This window comes from Phocoena phocoena, chromosome 15, assembly GCF_963924675.1.
Source record: "Phocoena phocoena chromosome 15, mPhoPho1.1, whole genome shotgun sequence".
Lineage (NCBI taxonomy): Eukaryota > Metazoa > Chordata > Mammalia > Artiodactyla > Phocoenidae > Phocoena > Phocoena phocoena.
Window position 1 is genome coordinate 20,455,969 of NC_089233.1, and position 19,479 is coordinate 20,475,447.

General features: G+C 41.9%; 1 protein-coding gene across 1 annotated transcript in view; it reads left to right on the top strand.

The window, feature by feature from the left end:
* Positions 1–1,928: 1,928 nt before the first annotated feature.
* The window catches only part of COG7 (component of oligomeric golgi complex 7), an 82,949-nt gene continuing 65,398 nt past the window's right edge, over positions 1,929–19,479 (top strand). The window contains exons 1-4 of the mRNA XM_065892415.1: positions 1,929–2,277; positions 8,521–8,669; positions 8,977–9,093; positions 10,257–10,425. Of these exons, the coding sequence (XP_065748487.1) occupies positions 2,109–2,277; positions 8,521–8,669; positions 8,977–9,093; positions 10,257–10,425 (604 nt within the window). The 5' untranslated portion in view covers positions 1,929–2,108. The remainder of the gene's footprint in view (positions 2,278–8,520; positions 8,670–8,976; positions 9,094–10,256; positions 10,426–19,479) is intronic.

The window sequence follows — 19,479 nt, forward strand, 5'->3', positions numbered from 1 at the left end:
ATGTTATGGTCATCATTAGAAAAAGCATGTATCTTGATGAAGATGTGCACATGTACATCAGGGACCAGAGAGAGCCCAAGCTAACCACACAATCCCAGCTGACACTGAGGCTGCATTCACATGCTGAGGAAACAAAGGGGCACAGTGGAAAGGAAAAGCTGGGACCAACTTGAAAGTGACCTGATATTTCGAATGTGCTCCCTTACCCACACACAGATCCACTGACAGGACAGAAGCCCTACTAGCTCAAAAAATTTGGTACAACTGTAGTCTGATCATTAACTGCTATGTAGACACAGGAAGTCAGATTTTAAAATAAAAACAACAAAAAATAGAGACATCAGATGCTACACACCATAGGGGAGAAATTTCATGAATTTATCTCAGGCAAGCTACTAAACAAGCAAACAAAAACAGGAACAATCTTTGGGGAGTCCAGAATCTAGAGTTGCTACAATATATTATCTAAAATACCTAGTTGTCAATAAAAAATTATGAGATGTGCAAAGAAACAGGAAGGAAAGATCCATACTGAGGGAAAAAGGGGTAAATAGAAACTCAGTCTTCAGACAATGGATTTAACAATCAGCATTCAAAGTAGCTAATATAAATATGTTCAAAGAACCAAAGTAAACCATGTTTAAGGAATTATAGGAATCTATGACAAATAAATAGTGATTCTCAATAGAAAAGCAGTATAAAAAAGAAATGGAAATTCTGGATTGAGATGAGGAATTCACTAGAGCCTTTCAACAAAAGATTTGGGATGGCAGAAGAAAAAGTCAGTGAACCTGCAGATAGGTCAGTAGAAATTATCCAATCTGAAAAACAGAAAAAAGAAAAATAAATAGAGCTGCAGAGATCTGTGAGACACCATCAGGTGTCATACACATAATGGGATTCCCAAAAGGACAACTGAGAGAAAGGGACAGGAAAGTTATTTGACGAAATAATATCCAAAACCTTCCCAAACTTGCTGAAAAACAATCTGCACATCCATAAAACTCAACAACCTTCAAGTAGGATAAACACAAAGAAACCCATACATAGACACATTAGAGCCAACTTAAAAACCAAAGCCGAAAATCTTGAAAGCTGTAAGAGAGAAATGACATACAATAGGTTCATAATAGATTAACAGCTGACTTACTTCTTATTGGAAATAATAGAGTTCAGAAGGCAGTGGGATGGCATACTCAATGATCTGAATATGAAAAGAATTCTATTTCCAGCAGAACTGTTCTTCAAAAATGAAGGCATGGGCTTCCCTGGTGGCGCAGTGGTTAAGAAGCCGCCTGCCAATGCAGGGTACACGGGCTCGAGCCCCGGTCCGGGAAGCCCGTGCACCCCCAACTACTGAGCCTGTGCTCTAGAGCCCGTGAGCCACAACTACTGAAGCCCGCGCGCCTAGAGCCCACGCTCTGCAACAGGTGAAGCCACCGTGATGAGACGCCCACGCACCACAACGAAGAGTAGCCCCCACTCGGGCAACTAGAGAAAGCCCGCGTAGCAGCAATGAAGACCCAAAGCAGCCAAAAATAAAATAAAATAAATGAATTTATTTAAAAAAAAAAAAAAAAGAGCTCAGGCTCCAGTAGCAGGCTTGGCTGAGTTCAGCTCCCACAGCGCTACCTTCTAGCTACGTGACATTGAACCACTTGCTTAACTGCCTCAGTTCTTCCTCTTTAAGTTGGGGGAGGATAACAGCACTCATAGGACTGTGAGTATTAAGTGCGCTCATACAAGTAAGGGCTCTAGCATAAGCACATATTTAAGTGCCCAAAAGTCACTTAAGTTAGCAGAGCAAGAGAGACGCCCACACCCTCTGGCCGCCAGCCCGCCACGCTTCCCGGAAAGCAGGCAGTCACTATAGTAACGACCCCCTACTTCCGGAAGAAGTACGGCGTGCGGCGAGGGTCAATCCCAGCCGTACACATCAGCGAGCTGACTGAGGGGCTGTGGAGAGGCTAGTTGGCGGCGCCGTCAATCCCGGTCCGCCGCCTCACAGACCCGCGCGGGTGCTCTCGCAGGGCCGCTCGCTTCTGCAGCCTCGCGGAGGCCCAGAGCCAGCCCTTCAGGCCTGGACGCTGGGGTGCGGCGGTGCAGCCATGGACTTCTCCAAGTTCCTTGCCGAAGACTTCGACGTGAAGGAGTGGATCAACGCGGCCTTCAGGGCTGGCCCCAAGGAGGTGGCGGCCGGGAAGGCGGACAGCCACGCGGCCACCCTGGTGATGAAGCTGCAGCTGTTCATCCAGGAGGTGAACCACGCCGTTGAGGGTAAGCGGCCGGGCAGAGCTCCCAGACGGGCCCGGGCCCCCCGGGGTTGCACGTAGTGGGCCGTAAACGTCGGCGCCTCCCATGGAGAGCGAGCGAGCCCTGCTCCGGTTCTCCCGCAGTGCTTACCGGGATATCCAGGAGGAGGTCTCAGCCCGCTACTCCTCTCTCTCTGCAACACTTGCGGACTTGGGATCTTGGTTTTCCACCTCTGACGGTGCTGTCAAGTTTCCTTTTAAAACTTAAAAGAGTGAATTTTAAGAATATTAAATAATAGCTGATCCTTACTTACATTTGGCAAAAAAACATATAGAAGGTGTATAGGAATGACAAATCTGGGAAACATTGTTTTAATGGATTTTAAAAAAATTATTTTATTGAAGTATAGTTGATTTACAATGTTGTGTTAATTTCTACTGTACAGCAGAGTGATTCAGTTTTATATATATCTGTATTTATATCTATATCTATATATACACATTCTTTTTCATATTCTTTTCCATTATGGTTCATCACAGGATCTTGAATATGGTTCCCTGTGCTATACAGTAGGACCTTGTTGTTTATCCATCCTGTATAAAATAGTTTGCATCTGCTAATCCCAAACTCCCAATCCAACCCTCCCCACCGACCCTGTTTTAGTGGATCTTTATGTCAGTGGGAAGATGGGCTGTCCTGACGGGAGACTTTTAAGTATCGAATTCACTAACCAGAATAGTGAATTATAAAAAATAACACACCAGAACCATTTCATTAACTCCTCGACCTGGTTTTCATTCACTGTATGTTTATTCAGTGCATACTGTAGCCAGTCTCTCTGCTCGGCTCTGTGGGAAAGAGGCTCAGACTGCCCACACTGGGAGCTTATGGTCCTGTAAATAGAACTTTGTTTCGTAGATGTGTCCACTGTTTAAGAAAAGGTGGAGGTGGGGGGACGCTTTATTTCACTGCAGATTCTTTATTGTACTTTGCATCTTTTAGTAATTATTGAGCATTTGCTATGCACCTGCCAAGAAATGAGTGCTGGGGATGAAAAGTTTACCTTTCTAGAGCTTGCTGCCCTCTGGGGAACATATGTGAACTGTTTAATTACAGTGAAGGGTGGCTTTACTGAGAGTAGAACCGGAAGCTGAGAGCTGGATGAAGGAAGCAATTATCTCTTGTCTGGGAGAATCATAAAGGGCTTTACCCTGTGTTAGGCCTTGAAGGAAGACCTCACAGGGCCAAGATGGGGTGGACACTTAATTATAAAATAATCACAAATATCTGAGTCCTTGGTATACATCAGGCACTGTTTTAAGTACTTTATATGCATTAACTAAGTGGTTCTCAACAGGGGTGGTGGAACTTCCCTGGTCCGCCTGGCAATGCAAGGGACACGGGTTCAATCCCTGGTCCGGGAAGATCCCACATGCCGCGGAGCAACTAAGCCCGTGCACCACAGCTACTGAGCCTGCGCTCTGGAGCCCGTGAGCCACAATTACTGAGCCCGCGTGCCTAGAGCCTGTGCTCTGCAACAAGAGAAGCCACCGCCTTGAGAAACCCATGCACTGCAATGAAGAGTAGCCCCCGCTCGCCAAAACTAGAGAAAGCCCGCGTGCAGCAACAAAGACCCAAAGCAGCCAAAAAAAAACAAAAACAAAAAAATCCACCTTCCAGTGCACAGGGCGCAGGCTCGATCCCTGGTCGGGGAACTAAGATCCCACATGCTGCGGGGCAACTAAGCCCGCACGCTGCAACTACTGAGCTCGCGCGCCTCAATGAGAGAGCCTGTGTGCTGCAAACTACAGAGCCCACGCGCTCGGGAGCCCATGCGCCACAACTAGAGAGAGAAAACCCACACGCCACAACTAGAGGGAAGCCCACACCGCAACAAAATATCCCACACACCTCAACGAAGAAGACCCCAGTGCTGCAACTAAGACCTGATGCAGCCAAAAAATTTTTTAAATAAGTAAATAAATAAATAATCCCTGCATGATCTGGCTCCTGCCAGCGTCTCCAACCTAAGAATAGATCTTGTTCAACATTGTATCTCCAGACCCTGGAAAACAGTTTGTGCCCAATAAATATCCACTGACTGAATAAATGAACAAATCAATCCTCCTATTAGAGTTCCTCAACAACTCCTGTTTGAGCCTCTGCAATAACTTCTCTTCACTGCAGACTTGGGACCTTGTTTCATCGTCCATAAAAATAAAGCTTTAAACCTCCGAAGGCTTCTCGCTGCCCACGGGATGAAATCCAAACCTTCAGGATGGGCAAAGCACCTTTCACAGTTTGATCCTAATCTACTTTTCTACCTTACCTCCAGCAGAAGTTCCCCCCATGAAAGTGCAATCCTTCAATAATAATAACACTAATGACTAATATAAATTGATGTTATTGATGAAGCTCTGTTTGAACTTCCCGCCTTTCTCTGGGCTGGTTAGGCCTTTTTATACCCACATGCCTCTGCATGTTCCCTCTCCCTTTAATACCAGAGAGGTAGTAAAGTATAATGGATAACAGCCTGGGTGGGATCTGGAACCAGTTACCTGGATTCAAATCCAGGCTCCCCATTCATTAGCAACATGATGCTGGGCAAGTTACTGGCCTCAGCCGCAGTTTCTACAGCTATAAAGTGGGAATAATAACTATGCCTAACTCTAAGGATTACTGTCATTTTAAAATTAGATAATCATGCCAAGGGGAGGGGAAACTATTAACAGTTTGGCCAGGACACTTCTTCATTGCTCAGGACTCTCCCAAGCACTGCAGGACATTAAGCATTGTTGGGTCATTTCCACTAAATGTCCTACCATAGCAGCAACTAGAAAATTCCTACCAACTTCCAAATATTGGGGGGGTGCAGAGGTGGCATTTACCACCCCTGTTTTCTTTGTTTTTTTTTTTTTTTAATTTTATAAATTTATTTATTTATTTTTGGCTGCATTGGGTCCTTGTTGCTGCGTGCAGGCTTTCTCTAGTTGTGGCGAGCAGGGGCTACTCTTCGTTGCAGCGCGTGGGCTTCTCATTGCGGTGGCTTCTCTTGTTGCGGAGCACGGGCGGTAAGCGCGGAGCATGGGCTCTAGGCGCACAGGCTTCAGTAGTTGTGGCACACGGGCTCAATAGTTGTGGCTTGCGGGCTGTAGAGCGCAGGCTCAGTAGCTGTGGCGCACGGGCTTAGTTGCTCCGCGGCATGTGGGATCTTCCCGGACCAGGGCTCGAACCCATGTCCCCTGCATTGGCAGGCGGATTCTTAACCACTGTGCCACCAGGGAAGTCCCTCTTTGATTTGTTTGTTTTTTTTTTTTTTTGGCCGCACTGCACAGCATGCAGGATCTTAGTTCCCCAACCAGGGATCAAACCCACGCCCCCTGCAGTGGAAGCACAGATTCTTTTTTTTTAAATTAAAAAAAAATTTTTTTTTTTGGAATGCGGGGATTTTTTTCAATTTTTTTTTGTTCTTTTATTTATTTTTAATTAATTTTATTTATTTTGGCTATGTTCGGTCTTCGTTGCTGTGCGTGGGCTTTCTCTAGTTGTGGCGTGTGGGGGCTACTCTTCGTTGTGGTGCGCAGGCTTCTCGTTGTGGTGGCTTCTCTTGTTGCGGAGCACGGGCTCTAGGCGTGTGAGCTTCCGTAGTTGTGGCACACGGGCTCAGTAGTTGTGGCTTGCAGGCTCAGTAGATGTGGTGCACGGCCTTAGTTGCTCCGCGGCATGTGGGATCTTCCCGGACCAGGGCTTGAACCCGTGTTCCTTGCGTCGATAGGCAGATTCTTAACCACTGCGCCACCAGGGAAGTCCCCATGCAGGGATTTTAATGTCACATTAAAGAGTTTTGATTTGGTTTAAAATTAGTGTAATGGGAAGGTACTGGAAGATTTTTAAGCAGGGGAATGAGATGGTTTGATTTATGTCCCCATTCAGGAGACTATGGCTGTAGTCCGGAAGAGAGGTGACAGTGGCTTCGTCTGAGGTTATAGCATTAGAGATGGTGAGAAATGGGTAGCTTTAAGGTATTTTTTAGGAGGAAGAAAGGGGAGAACTTGCTGATGGATTGGAATGAGGGATGAAAGGGGAAGAAAATCAAGAATGATGGTAGATTCTTGAACTGAGCAACTGGTTGGAGGTGCCAAGTGTTCAGCAATGTTGAGAGAATTTGTAGCAAACATTCATAACCCACTACCTAGATTCTACAATGATCAGTGTGCTATTCTCGCTTTATCACAATTCTGTCCATCCCTCTCTCCATCCATTCGTCCATCTTATTTTTGATTTTGAAATAAATCATTATTTCATAGTAAGTTACAGACATCAGTACACTTCACTCCTAGACATTTCAGTTGGAACCCTAAAAATTATAGAGTTCAATACTTGTTTACGGCTCTTTTTTTTACTAGATAAAATTTACATAAGGTGAAATGGAGGGACCTTATCTGATAAGTTTGGGTTTTGACAGATGTATACGCTAGTGTAGCTCAACCCCCCATCAAGATGTAGAATGTTACCATCACTTCGGGGGGAGCCCCAGGCCCCTTTCACAGGGAGATTTGGCCCTTACCCTCCCAGAGGCAACCACTGGAGGTGAGACTCTGTTTGTTTGTTTTGATTTTTTTTCCCCACACTGCAAGGCTTGTGGTGTCTTAGTTCCCCAACTGGGGATCGAACCCAAGCCCTCTGCAGTGGAAGTGCGGAGTTCTAACCACTGGACCGCCAGGGAATTCCCAGGAGGTGATAGTTTTAAAATGGATACTAGAAAGAATTAAATTTGTGTGTGGGCGTGCTGTGGAGAGGGAAGAAGAGGTTCAGCCAGACATGAAGAGTGACTCTGAGGTTCCGCAGGCAGGGGGGCCAGGCTGGGACCATGACAGTGCTGTAAAAATCAGTGCTGTAGAAATCACTGTTCCCTGGTGGCACAGTGGTTAAGAATTCGCCTGCCAATGCAGGGGACAGGGGTTCAAGCCCTGGTCCGGGAAGATCCCACATGCCACGGAGCAACTAAGCCCGTGCGCCACAACTACTGAAACCCGTGCACCTAGAGCCTGTGCTCCACAACAAGAGAAGCCACTGCGATGAGAAACCCGCGCACTGCAACGAAGAGTAGCCCCAGCTCACCGCAACTAGAGAAAGCCCGCGTGCAGCAACAAAGACCCAACTCAGCCAAAAATAAAATAAAATTAAAAAAAAAAATCAGTGAAGTCTCTGTGCCTCGAAGAACTCTTTGTTCTGCCTTTGTTTTCTTAAAACTTTACTTAAGGTCAGTGCTGGAGACAGATTGTTATTTTATGGCAGAGCTGAATGAACAGGTTCCTGAAGCACGTCTTCAAGATGTTAAGGTTCCGTTCAATGCACTGGTGGAGCAGAAGGCTCTGGACTTCTTTGGTTGATTCCCCAGCGAATTGCTATTTAAAGGGTTAAAGGGTTATGCTGTTAACCCTCCTGTTTCCAGATAACACATCATGGTCTGCAAGAATTTTCAGATTTTATTCTACACTTGGGATGCCTGTTAAAAAAATGCAGGTTCCTTGATCTTGATCTTCTACCAGGATTCCTAAATAAGAATCTCTGGCAGGTGGCCTGGGGACTTGCATTTTAACTGCATTCCAGCTGATGCTGTTGGTCTGTGGACTACATTTTGAAAAGACTGTGGAAAGCAGACATTGGGTCCAGACACACGTTGGTTTCAGTTCTGAAATCTTGGGCAAGTTACTTAACCTCTTCTGAGACTTAGTTTTCTCATCTGTAAGAGGTGGCTGCTAATGATTGCCATGGACATTAGGTGATATAATGTATATAAAGCACCTGGTGCAGAGCTGGCATTTACCACTGTCACATTCCTCCATTCTCCTTCCTTGAAAAGGGAGTTGCTTGGGAGTTCCCTGGCGGTCCAGAGGTTAGGACTCGGTGCTTTCACTGCCAGGGTCCAGGCTCAATCCCTGGTTGGGGACCTAAGATCCCACAAGCCACGTGGTGTGGCCAAAAAAAAAACCCAAAAAACCAAGGAGTTGTAGTAAGAAGACAGCTGATGTTGGGTCAGGTTGACAATTTATTCACAGGGTCCTCACCATCATTCTGGGGAAGATAGGGACCCGGCATAGGCCAGCTCTGCGCCTCTCCCCTACCACAACTTTCCACAGGCTCAGAAAACTGCGTGGTTGGTAGTGCCTTAGGGAAGATTTGCTTCCTGCCGTCTGATTTGTTCATATTGTTCACTGGTGAGTGATCTGACTTCCACCTTTGGTTCTTGGGTTCTTGCTGCAGAAACAAGTCACCAGGCCCTTCAGAACATGCCCAAAGTGCTCCGTGATGTAGAAGCCCTTAAACAGGAGGCATCTTTTCTGAAAGAACAAATGATTCTTGTCAAGGAGGACATTAAAAAATTTGAACAGGACACATCTCAGTCGATGCAGGTATTTTGGCTCCTATCCTAAGTGTTGACTCTTGTTTTTGGAAGATGTTCACTTTCCTAGTGGGAGGTCAACCTTTACTCAAAATTCTGCCAAGCACTCAGACTACTCTTTTGTTTGGTTCTTTCAGCTTATTCATCTCTCTTTAGCACCGCTGAACAATTTAGCCATGTAAGCGGTGTTGTACGGGGTACAGAGGCTCCCTAAAGGCAGGAGCATGCCACGATACTTAGGTTTCGAGTCGCTGATGGAAGGTAGAGGAAATGGAACTGCCACTTCTTTAGTGTTCAACCCCTCATTTCTCTTCTAGGTATTGGTAGAAATCGACCAGGTGAAGTCCCGAATGCAGCTTGCCGCAGAATCTCTTCAAGAAGCCGACAAATGGAGCACACTGAGTGCTGATATCGAGGAGACATTTAAGACTCAAGTAGGTTTCTTGTTTAGGGGATGTTGTGACATCTCTTTAAGCAGGAACTTGAGGTTTGGAGAAACAAATGAGCTAGCTTTGCCACTCACAATCAGAAGGGCTAGTAAATAGCCAGGTGTGGGAATATTCAGGCATAGGTTGGGGGCGATCTGAGACTGCTCTGAGATTTTCCACCTTCTTTAGTTTGTATCATCTGCTTGACAAGCGTTTTAGTCACAAAAGTGAGTTCAGGAAAAGCTTAAAAAGACAGAGAAAATGGAGTAAATGGGAGTGTGGAACTTGGGCAGGGGTGCCCTACACACCACGGGACCTCAGTAAGTTACTTTACCCTCCTTGGATAGCAAAGTGTGGAAAATAGTGATATTTTGGATACCTGGTTATAAGGATGAAGTAAGATGATATCTTATAAAAAACTTTTTTTCAATTGGAAAGCAAAATGAATTATTTATCATCTCTTTTGCTATTTAAAAAAAAAACTTGAAAAAGTTTTTTAAAAGTTCTAAATGCACATGGGAAGAATTGAGTAAACAGGAATAAACAGTGAAAAATAAGTCTTTCTCATAGTTCTGACCCTCCCAATTCCCTAATTTCCCTTCTAAATACAAACCCTGTTGTCAGCTCTGTGCCTGTTCTTCCAGATAAACGCACACACATATATGTTCCTTGCCCTGTTTTTCCCCCACAAATGGTAGTGCATTGTGAATACTGCTTCACACGTTTTTTTTTCAGTTAACAATCTATTATTCTGTCAGTTATTGTTACCTTTTTAAAAAAAATTTTATTTATTATTTTTGGCTGCATTGGGTCTTCATTGCTGTGCTCAGGCTTTCTCTAGTTGTGGCGAGCGGGGGCTACTCTTCGTTGTGGTGTGTGGGCTTCTCATTGTGGTGGCTTCTCTTGTTGGGGAACACAGGCTCTAGGCACGTGGGCTTCAGTAGTTGTGGTGCTCGGGCTCAGTAGTTGTGGCTCGCGGACTCTAGAGCGCAGGCTCAGTAGTTGTGGCGCACGGGCTTAGTTGCTCTGCGGCTTGTGGGATCTTCCTGGACCAGGGCTTGAACCCGTGTCCCCTGCATTGGCATGCAGACAGGGAAGCCCTGTCCGTTCTTGATTGAAGTAGCAGGGGTGTTTTAACATAAATATCCTCTATTCTGGCCTTTTTATAGGACATAGCTGTAATTTCTGCCAAGCTCACAGGTATGCAGAATAGCCTAATGATGCTTGTTGATACACCAGACTACTCAGAAAAATGTGTGCACTTGGAGGCGTTGAAGAACAGGCTGGAGGCCTTGGCCAGCCCCCAGATCGTAGCAGCATTCACATCTCAGTCTGTAGGTGAGTGCTGGCCATTTATCGTCTCTCTGTACACCTCTTCACGAAGGTAAGGCTTTCCGAATCTTCAATCTTTAGAATGTCTTAATGGTGACTAAATTATGTAGATTGGGGCTTCCCTGGTGGCGCAGTGGTTGAGAGTCCGCCTGCCGATGCAGGGGACACGGGTTCGTGCCCTGGTCCGGGAAGATCCCACATGCCGCGGAGCGGCTGGGCCCGTGAGCCATGGCCGCTGAGCCTGCGCGTCCGGAGCCTGTGCTCCGCAACGGGATAGGCCACGACAGTGAGAGGCCCGCGTACCGCAAAAATAAATAAATAAATAATGTAGATTGGAAGTCAGTCTGTAGCTTTATGGTGGTTGCCTTTCCTTCAACATTTTATATGAACTTTTTCAAAATACAGAAAAGTTGAAATAACCATCAGTGAACACACCATCTAGATCCTAGTGTTAGCATTTGCCACATTTGCTTTATCACATATCTACCCACCTATTCACCTCTTTATCCATCCACCTTATTTTTTTTAATGCATTTCAAAGTAAGTTGCAGACATCAGTATACTTCACTCCTAAACACTTTAGCATTCATATCAATAACTAGAGTTCAGTGTTGGTTTATGATTTTCTTTTTTTGAGGTAACGTTTACATTTAGAAAAATGTACAAATCTTAAGTGTACCGTTCGATGAGTTTAGATGCTGATCAAGTCCATTATGATGCTGTGTTATTTTCCAGTGATTTTTTTCAACCAATAAGTTTATCTAACTCCCTTTCCATTTCATCCACAAAACTATTGGTTAAACAAGAAGCAGCAGCAGTAAAGCTGCTTTCTTACCTTCACAGCTATTTACATTGGCAGAATGTAGTCTGTATCCACTGCCCTGCTTCCTGCACTCTTGTTCATATACCACACAAGCCCCTCTCCTCTGGGGTTAATGTTCTCCTGAACCTGTTCTGTTGAAGGTCTCCAACAGCTGTATCATCACCAAACCCCGAGGCCTAATATCACTTTATTACTTTTCTGTTTCTTTTTTTTTTTAATTTTTATTTTATTTATTTATTTTGGGCTGTGTTGGGTCTTCGTTGCTGCACATGGGCTTTCTCTAGTGGTGGTGAGCGGGGCCCGCTCTTCGTTGTGGTGCACGGGCTTCTCATTGCAGTGGCTTCTCTTGTTGCGGAGCATGGGCTCTAGGTGCACGAGCTTCAGTAGTTGTGGCATGCGGGCTTCAGTAGTTGTGGCTCGTGGTCTCATAGAGCACAGGCTCAGTAGTTGTGGCACACGGGCTTAGTTGCTCCGCAGCATGTGGGATCTTCCCAGACCAGGGATCTAACCTGTGTCCCCTGCATTGGCAGGTGGATTCTTCTCCACTGCACCACCAGGAAAGCCCTACTTTTCTGTTTCTCATTGTCAACAACAGTTAACAATGTTTTTTACTCCCTCCTGTTCTGAGAATGCTTTCTTTCCTTGGCTTCTGAGATGGAGCATCAGTTTTGTTTATATAATGGTACATTTCCAGTGGTGAAATTAAATCATAAGAAGTTCTGATATCTTTGTTTTTCTAGTTTGTTTAAAATTTATTTTTTTATTGAGGTAACATTGATTTATAACATTATGTAAGTTTCATGTGTACAGCATTATATTTCTACTTCTGTATACGCTACAGCATGCTCACCACCAAAAATTTAGTTTCCATCCATCACCATACAGCTGATCCCCTTTACCAATTTCGCCCTCCTGGTGCCCCATCCCCTCTGGTAACCACTGCTCTCTTCTCTGTATCTAAGTGTTTGTTTTTATTTGGTTTGGTTTTTTCATTTATTTTGTTTGTTTTTTATATTCCACATTTGAGTGAAATCATACGTTATTTGTCTTTGTCCATCTGACTTATTTCACTAAGCATAATACTCTCAAGGTCTATGGTTGTCGCAAATGGTAAGATTTTATCTTTTTATTTTATGGCTGAGTAGTTTTCCACTATATATATCGCATCTCCTTTATCCAGTCACCTGTTGATGGGCACTTAAGTTGGTTACATATCTTGGCTATTGTAAATAATGCAGCAGTGAGAAGTGCTGATATCTTAAGAGTTCTGATTGGTGTTTTATTTTGTTTTAGGATGGGTGAGCCTAGGTTTTAATAATTAAGAAAAGTCTATAGCTAGATAATTATATATGAATATGCAGACATGTGCACATGTAAATTCTTATCATACGTAAAAACGTTATAAAATTTCAGTATGCTGAGTTTGACCATGTAATTTATTATTAAACTAGGACACTTTTGAGAGGAAAAGGGAGTGCTTTCAATAGTGCAGCTGGGGCAACAGGTGTAAACCAAGACTGTCCTGGGCCACCTGGGACATAGAGTCACCCCTGTACCCATACAGTATAGAACCCTTGGAGAATGACCCTCTGGATAGTTGAGTTTTCAGTGTGGGTGAGAGCAGCTGAACCTCCTCATTCTGAGCAGTAACACTATCTTCCCTCCAAAGATGGTTTCTTTCCACTCCAGTTCTCTCGATAGTCAAGGCCTGCAAAGGTTTGGCCTCCCTTGCCCTGGTGGTGAAGTCACACCAAAGTGGGGCGCTCTTGGAACTCAGCCCTGGAGAGTTGTGTATGTCTGTTCCCAGGAGCGAGTCATCTCTTTTGTAATCCCTGTGCTGTTCAGTAACTCCAAAGACAGAAACAAGTCTCAGTCAGTACTTGATACTATCCCGTTAGGTAATTCTAAAAAGGTAAATATTGTCAAATTTTATTAAATGGCCTTTTAGCATCTTTCAAGATCGAATGTGTTGTTTTTATTTCCTCTGACCTACCAATATGGCAAATCATATTAATAGCATTCCTAATTTTACATCATTCTTACAATTTAAGAACAAGCCCTACTTGTTCACCGTGTGTGTGTGTGTGTATGTGTGTGTGTGTGTGTGTGTGTGTGAATATACTACTAGATATTTGCTGGTATTTTATTTAATTTTTGGCCATGCTGCGAGGCTTTGTGGGATCTTAGTTCCCTGACCAGGGATCGAACCTGGGCCCAAAGAAGTGAAAGCACAGTCCATAACCACTGGACCACCAGGGAATTCCCCTGAAATTTTACTTAAAATTTTTAAATTGAGGTCCTGTAAGTGAATATCTCTGTTAGGTTTTAGTATCATGATTGTGTTGGCTTCACAAAAACAACTGGAACCGTTTCATTCTTTCTTACTATTAGGATTTAAATAGCATTTTTATCAAATATTGCCATGGCCCCATTGAAGGCTTTCTGTCTGCAGTTCACCTTGGGTATAAGTATGAGGACCTCTGCCTTCTTTTTTGTTTGTATTTGCTTTACTGTGTCTTTGCCTATTTTGTCTTAACCCTCAAACTTCCTGAGATGTTTTATTTTAGACTTGTCTGTTGGAGATGGCACATAGTTGAATTGTATTTTTTGATTTAATCCTGATATTTCTTTTTTAATCAGTGACTTTATCCCATTTAGGTTTTACTTTTTGACAGAAATTTCCAGTCTTACATGTTTCTATTTTTATATTTTCTTCTTTATGTTTCTTTTGATCTCAATATTTTGCTGTTTTCTTTGTGTTTTTTTCTCATGGATAACTTGAAAGATACATAACTTGTTTTTAGTTTTACTAGTGATTTATGACTTCAAATAATAAACTAAATTTTCTTCTCAGTTTATCAACATTGTAAATGAAACAATATATGATTCCCTCAGTTAGTGCATTTACACTCCCCTCCCTTTCTCCCACCCTTCACCCTCCCCCTGCCCTATTCTAGAATATTGCATAGTCTAGAATTTCTCTTCATGGCATACCATCAAATTAATAATCTTTTTATCATGTAGCTTTCTCTCTGAAATGTAAACATTATAAAATTTTTGTGTTTTATAATATTTTGTATTTATATAACTTTTATAACCAAAAATTGCCATGGTTTTCTGTGCTTAATATCATGTTTTTAAGTGGATTCAGTCTCATTTCCAGACTTTTCATCCCACATTTTCCCCATTTGTTAATTCTTTTTTTTTTTTTTTTTTTTGGCCACACCGCGTGGCCTGTGGAATCCTAGTTCCCTGACCAGGAGTGGAACACAGGCCCTCGGCAGTGAGAGCGTGGAGTCCTAACCACTGGACCACCAGGGAATTCCCTGTTAATTCTTTATTTTGAGGCTTCTCTTCATTAGCAGGATTCTGTTTTTAAGTAGACTTTTTTTTCCCTCAGGAAGGGCATGGGGATCATATGTATATCCTTGGTATTTAAGTAAAGAATGTGTTTTTATTGCTTTTCCATGTAGAAAAGAATGACTGCTTTTGGAATTCTTGGTTCATACTATTTTTCCTTCTGAAATCTAGAGACGTTGCTTCTTGTCTTCTGCCAACTATATTCTGATGTTCAGTATGAGAGTGGCCTGCCTAGTTTTTTCTTTGTACGTAGTATTTTCCTTGAATAGTTAAAATAGGGTGGGCAAACATTGTCTGTAAAGGGCCAGATAATAAATTTTGGGGCTTTGTGGGGCATATGGTCTGTAGCACAAATACTTAATTCTGCAGTCGTGGCACGAAAACTCATATGTAAATGAATGAGCTTCACTGTGTTCCAATAACATTTTATTTACAAAAACAGTTGGTAACTTGGCTCATAGTTTGCTGACTTCTGAGATTCTTTTACCCTGTAGTTTAGTTACTTTACTAGGTTATTTTTCAGTTTCGAAAATTTTTAATGTTTTCTGGAACATAGTATCTTATTTGCTGATCATATTTTTCTTCATTTCTAGAAAATTTCTTTCTTAAAAGACTTTTTCTTCTATTTCATTTATTTTCTTTTTCATTTTTGAGAACATCAACTGTCTGTTCATTAGCTCTTCCTTTCCCCCCTCAACGTATAATATGTTCACGCTGGTCTATTTTGGCTCTTTGCCAACAATCTCCTCTCCTCCATAGTCTTATTTTTCAAGTCTGTCTTGCATTTGATCAATAGCATTTTCTAAAGTATGTGTTCTGCTCTTTGTTCTTCTAATTAATTTTTAATTCATCATATCATTATTTATTTCCTCATTTTTTTTCTTAGCTCTGCCAGCCTCCCTTTATATCTCATTGTGATACCTTAGATCCTATTGAAGAAAGCGTATACCTTGTGTAATTTCCTTGAGAATGTGAAGCAGTTGTAGTGCAAAATTTTCTCCTCTTCCCTAAGGTAAATCTTTTGAAGTGCTCTCTCTTTTAAGAAAAGTTTTTTTAAAATTTCAGTTTTGTTATTTATTATTTATTTTTAATTAGTTAATTAAATTTATTTTTTGGGCTGTGTCTCGTCTTTTTTTAAAAAATTTATTTATTTATTTATTTTATGTATCTATTTTGGCTGCGTTGAGTCTTTGTTGCTGTGCTTGGGCTTTCTCTAATTGCGGTGAGTTCGTTGGGGGTGTGCAGGCTTCTCATTGCAGTGGCTTCTCTTGTTGCGGAGCACAGGCTCTAGGCACGCAGGCTCAGTAGTTGTGGCGCACGGGCATAGTTGCTCTGCGGCTTGTGGGATCTTCCCGGACCAGGGCTTGAACCTCTGTCCCCTGCAATGGCAGGCAGATTCTTAACCACTGCGCCACAAGGGAAGCCCTGTGTCTGGTCTTAGTTGCAGCACACAGGGTCTTCGTTGTGGCACGGGCTCTTCATTGTGGCATGTGGGCATCTCTCTAGTTGTGACGTGAGGGCTTCTGTCTAGTTGTGGCGCACGGGCTTAGTTGCCCAGCAGCACTTGGGATCTTAGTTCCCCAACCAGGACTCGAACCTGCGTCCCCTGCAGTGGAAGGCAGATTCTTTACCACTGGACCACCAGGGAAGTCCCTAAATTTCAGATTTAAATCCAAGGTCATGAGGCTTTTCCCTTGTTTTTTTTTCCTAAGAGTTTTATAGTTTTAGCTCTTACATTTAGGTTGTTGAGCCATTATAAGTTAATTTTTGTATATGGTACAAGGTAAGGGTCCAACTTCTTTCTTTGGCATGTGGACATCCAGTTTTCTGAGCAACATTTTTTTTCCTGAGCACATTTGTTAAAAGGACTGTTCTTTCCCCATTGAATGCTCTTGACCTCCTTGTTGAAAATTATTTGACCATGTATGTGAAGGTTATTTCTGGACCCTTTATTCTGTTCCATTAGGCTGTATATATGTCTGTCCTTATGCCAGTACCACATAGTTTTGATTATTGTTGCTTTGTAGTAACTTGAAATCATGGATTGTGAATCAACCAATGTTGTCCTTCTTTTTCAAGATTGTTTTGGCTATTTGGGGGTCCCTTGAAATTCCATATGAATTTTAGAATGGGTTTTTCTGTTTCTCCAGAGAACACAATTGAACACCATTTTGGAAGGGATTACATTGAATCTGTAGATGGCTTTGATAGTATTATCATCTTAACAATATTAAATCTTCTAATTCATGGACATAGCATGTCTTTTTATTTATTTGTGTCTTTTAAAATTTCAGCAGCGTTTTGTCACTTTCAGTGTAAAAGTCTTTTAGCTCCTTGATTATATTTATTTCTAACTATTTTATTCTTTGATGCTATTATAAATGGAATTGTTTTCTTAATTTTTTTTTAGATTGTTCATTGTTACTGTATAGAAATGCAAGTGAGTTTTGGTGTGTTGATTTTGTATCCTGCTGCATTAACTTATTAGTTCTAACAGGTTTTTTTTTGGTGGAATCTTTAGGGCTTTCTATAAATAAGATCATATCATCTGCAAACAAAGATATTTTTCCTTCTTCCTTTCCTGTTTGAATGCTTTTTACTTCTTTTTCTTGCATAATTATTCTGGCTAGAACTTCCAGTATTAAGTTGAATAGAAATTGCAAAAGTGGGCATCCTTGTCTCGTTCCTGATCTCAGAGGAAAAGTTTGAAATGGTCTTTCACCATTGAGTATTATGTTAGCTGGGGGCTTTTCATATATGGCCTTTATTTTGTTGAGGTTTTTTGCTTCTATTCCTAGTTTTTTGAGTGTTTTTGTCATGAAAAAGTATTGAGTTTTAACAGATGCCTTTCTGCATCAGTTGAGATGATCACGTGCACGTGGATATTTTTCCTTTGTTCTGTTAATGTGGTGTATTTCATTCATTGATTTTCATACGTTGAACCTTCCTTGCATCCCAGAGCAAATCCCACTTGGTCATGGTGTATAATCCTTTTAATATGCTGTAGAATTCAATTTGCTAGTATTTTGTTGAGGATTTTTATATCAGTATTCATCAGGAATATTAATCTGTAGGTTTCTTTTCTTGTAATGTCTTTGTCTGGCTTTGGTATTAAGGTAATGCTGCCCTCATAGAATGAATTAGAGAGTATTCACTGCTCTTCAATTTTTTTGGGAGAGGTTGAGCAGTATTGGTATTAATTCCTTAAGTGTTTGGTAGAATTAATCAGTGAAGCCATCTGGTGTGCTTTTCTTTGTTGAGAGGTTTGTGATTACTGATTCAATTATTAGTTTTAGGTCTGTTCAGAGTTCCTATTTCTTCATCATTCAGTCTTGGTACATTGAGTATTTTTAGGAATTTGTTCATTTCATCTAATTTATCCAATTTGTTGGCATATAATTGTCCATAGTACGTTCTTATAATTCTTTTTATTTCAGTAAAATTAGTAGTGATATCCCCTCTTTCATTTCTGATTTTATTTATTTGAGTCCTCTTCCTTTACCTTAGTGAATCTAAGTAAAGTTTTATCAATTTTTTTCATCTTTTCAACCCTTGATTTTGTTGATTTTTGTTTTGTTTCTGTATTCTCTGTTTACTTATTTCTGCTCTGCTCTTTATTGTTTCTTCCCTTTTGCTAAATTTGGGTTTAGTTAGTTTGTTTTTTATTTTCTTAGTTCTATAAGATGTAGAGTTTAGGTTGTTGATTTGAGCTCTTTCTTCTTTTTTAGTGTAAGTATGTACAGCTATAAATTAGCTCTTTGGGCTACTTTTGCGGCATCCCATAAGTTTTGGTATGTTAGGTTTTTGTCTTCATCTGTCATTTTCTAATTTCTCTTGTGGTATCTTCTTTGACCCATTGGTTGTTTAGGAGTATGTTGTTCAATTTCCACATATTTGTGAATTTTCCAGTTTTCTTTCTTCTGTTGATTTTTAGTTTTCTACCAGTGTGATCAGAAAAGATACTGTATGATTTATATGATTTTAATCTTTAAAAATTTATTAAGACTTGTTTTGTGGCCTGAGATACGGTCTATCCTGGAGAATGTTTTATGGGTACTTGAGTATGTGTATTCTGCCATTGTTGGGTGGAATGTTCTGTACTGTCTGTTAGGTCTAATTGCCCTGTAGTGTTTGTTGAAGTCTCTGCTTCCTTATTATCTTCTCTCTGGTTGTTCTTGACGTGCTCTCTGCATGCACCTTCTGTATGCTCTGTTCCTTTTCTTTTTTACCCCCTGTGGTACTTTTGCATAGGTCACATGCTGGAATTTTTTGGTTTGTATTTGTTTCTATTTATTCATATTTGTATGTGGGTGCTTTTTTCTGGGTCTACTGTTTACTGAAAAATAATTAGCATAGGACCTCCTTGGAAACCCCTCCTTTGTTGACCTGGACTTGGTTGAGAGATTTCCTCTTGCCCTTGATTTAAAGGCTACGTTCTGTGTTGTGCTTTTCAGTTGCCCAAAGAGAATGGGTTCAGAACTCATCTCCAGGCTTTTCGTTCCATATCTTCCCCATTTGTCAATTCTTTATTTTGAGTCTTCTTCTCATTAGCAGGATTCTAGGACTGGAGCCGGGCCTTTGGAAAATCACCATCTGGCAGCTTTATTCCTCATGTTTTCTCATGAATTTGTGGCAGCTACAGACCATGGAACTCACCTGCACGGTTTGGGTGTATGTCTAGTTATGTGAGGTTAGGGGAGTAGGAGTGGCGGCGGGCAGCTCCATGAATTTAAGTTTTTTCCTTTCCTTCTGTGTGAGTTGGCTACTTGGTGCTGGAATCAGGTTTGAAGAATGCTCTGTGGGTCAGGATCATGGGCTTTGGTTTGGGGGTTAGCTGTTTTTGACAGCTTTCATTCACAGATCTGAATCAGGCTTGA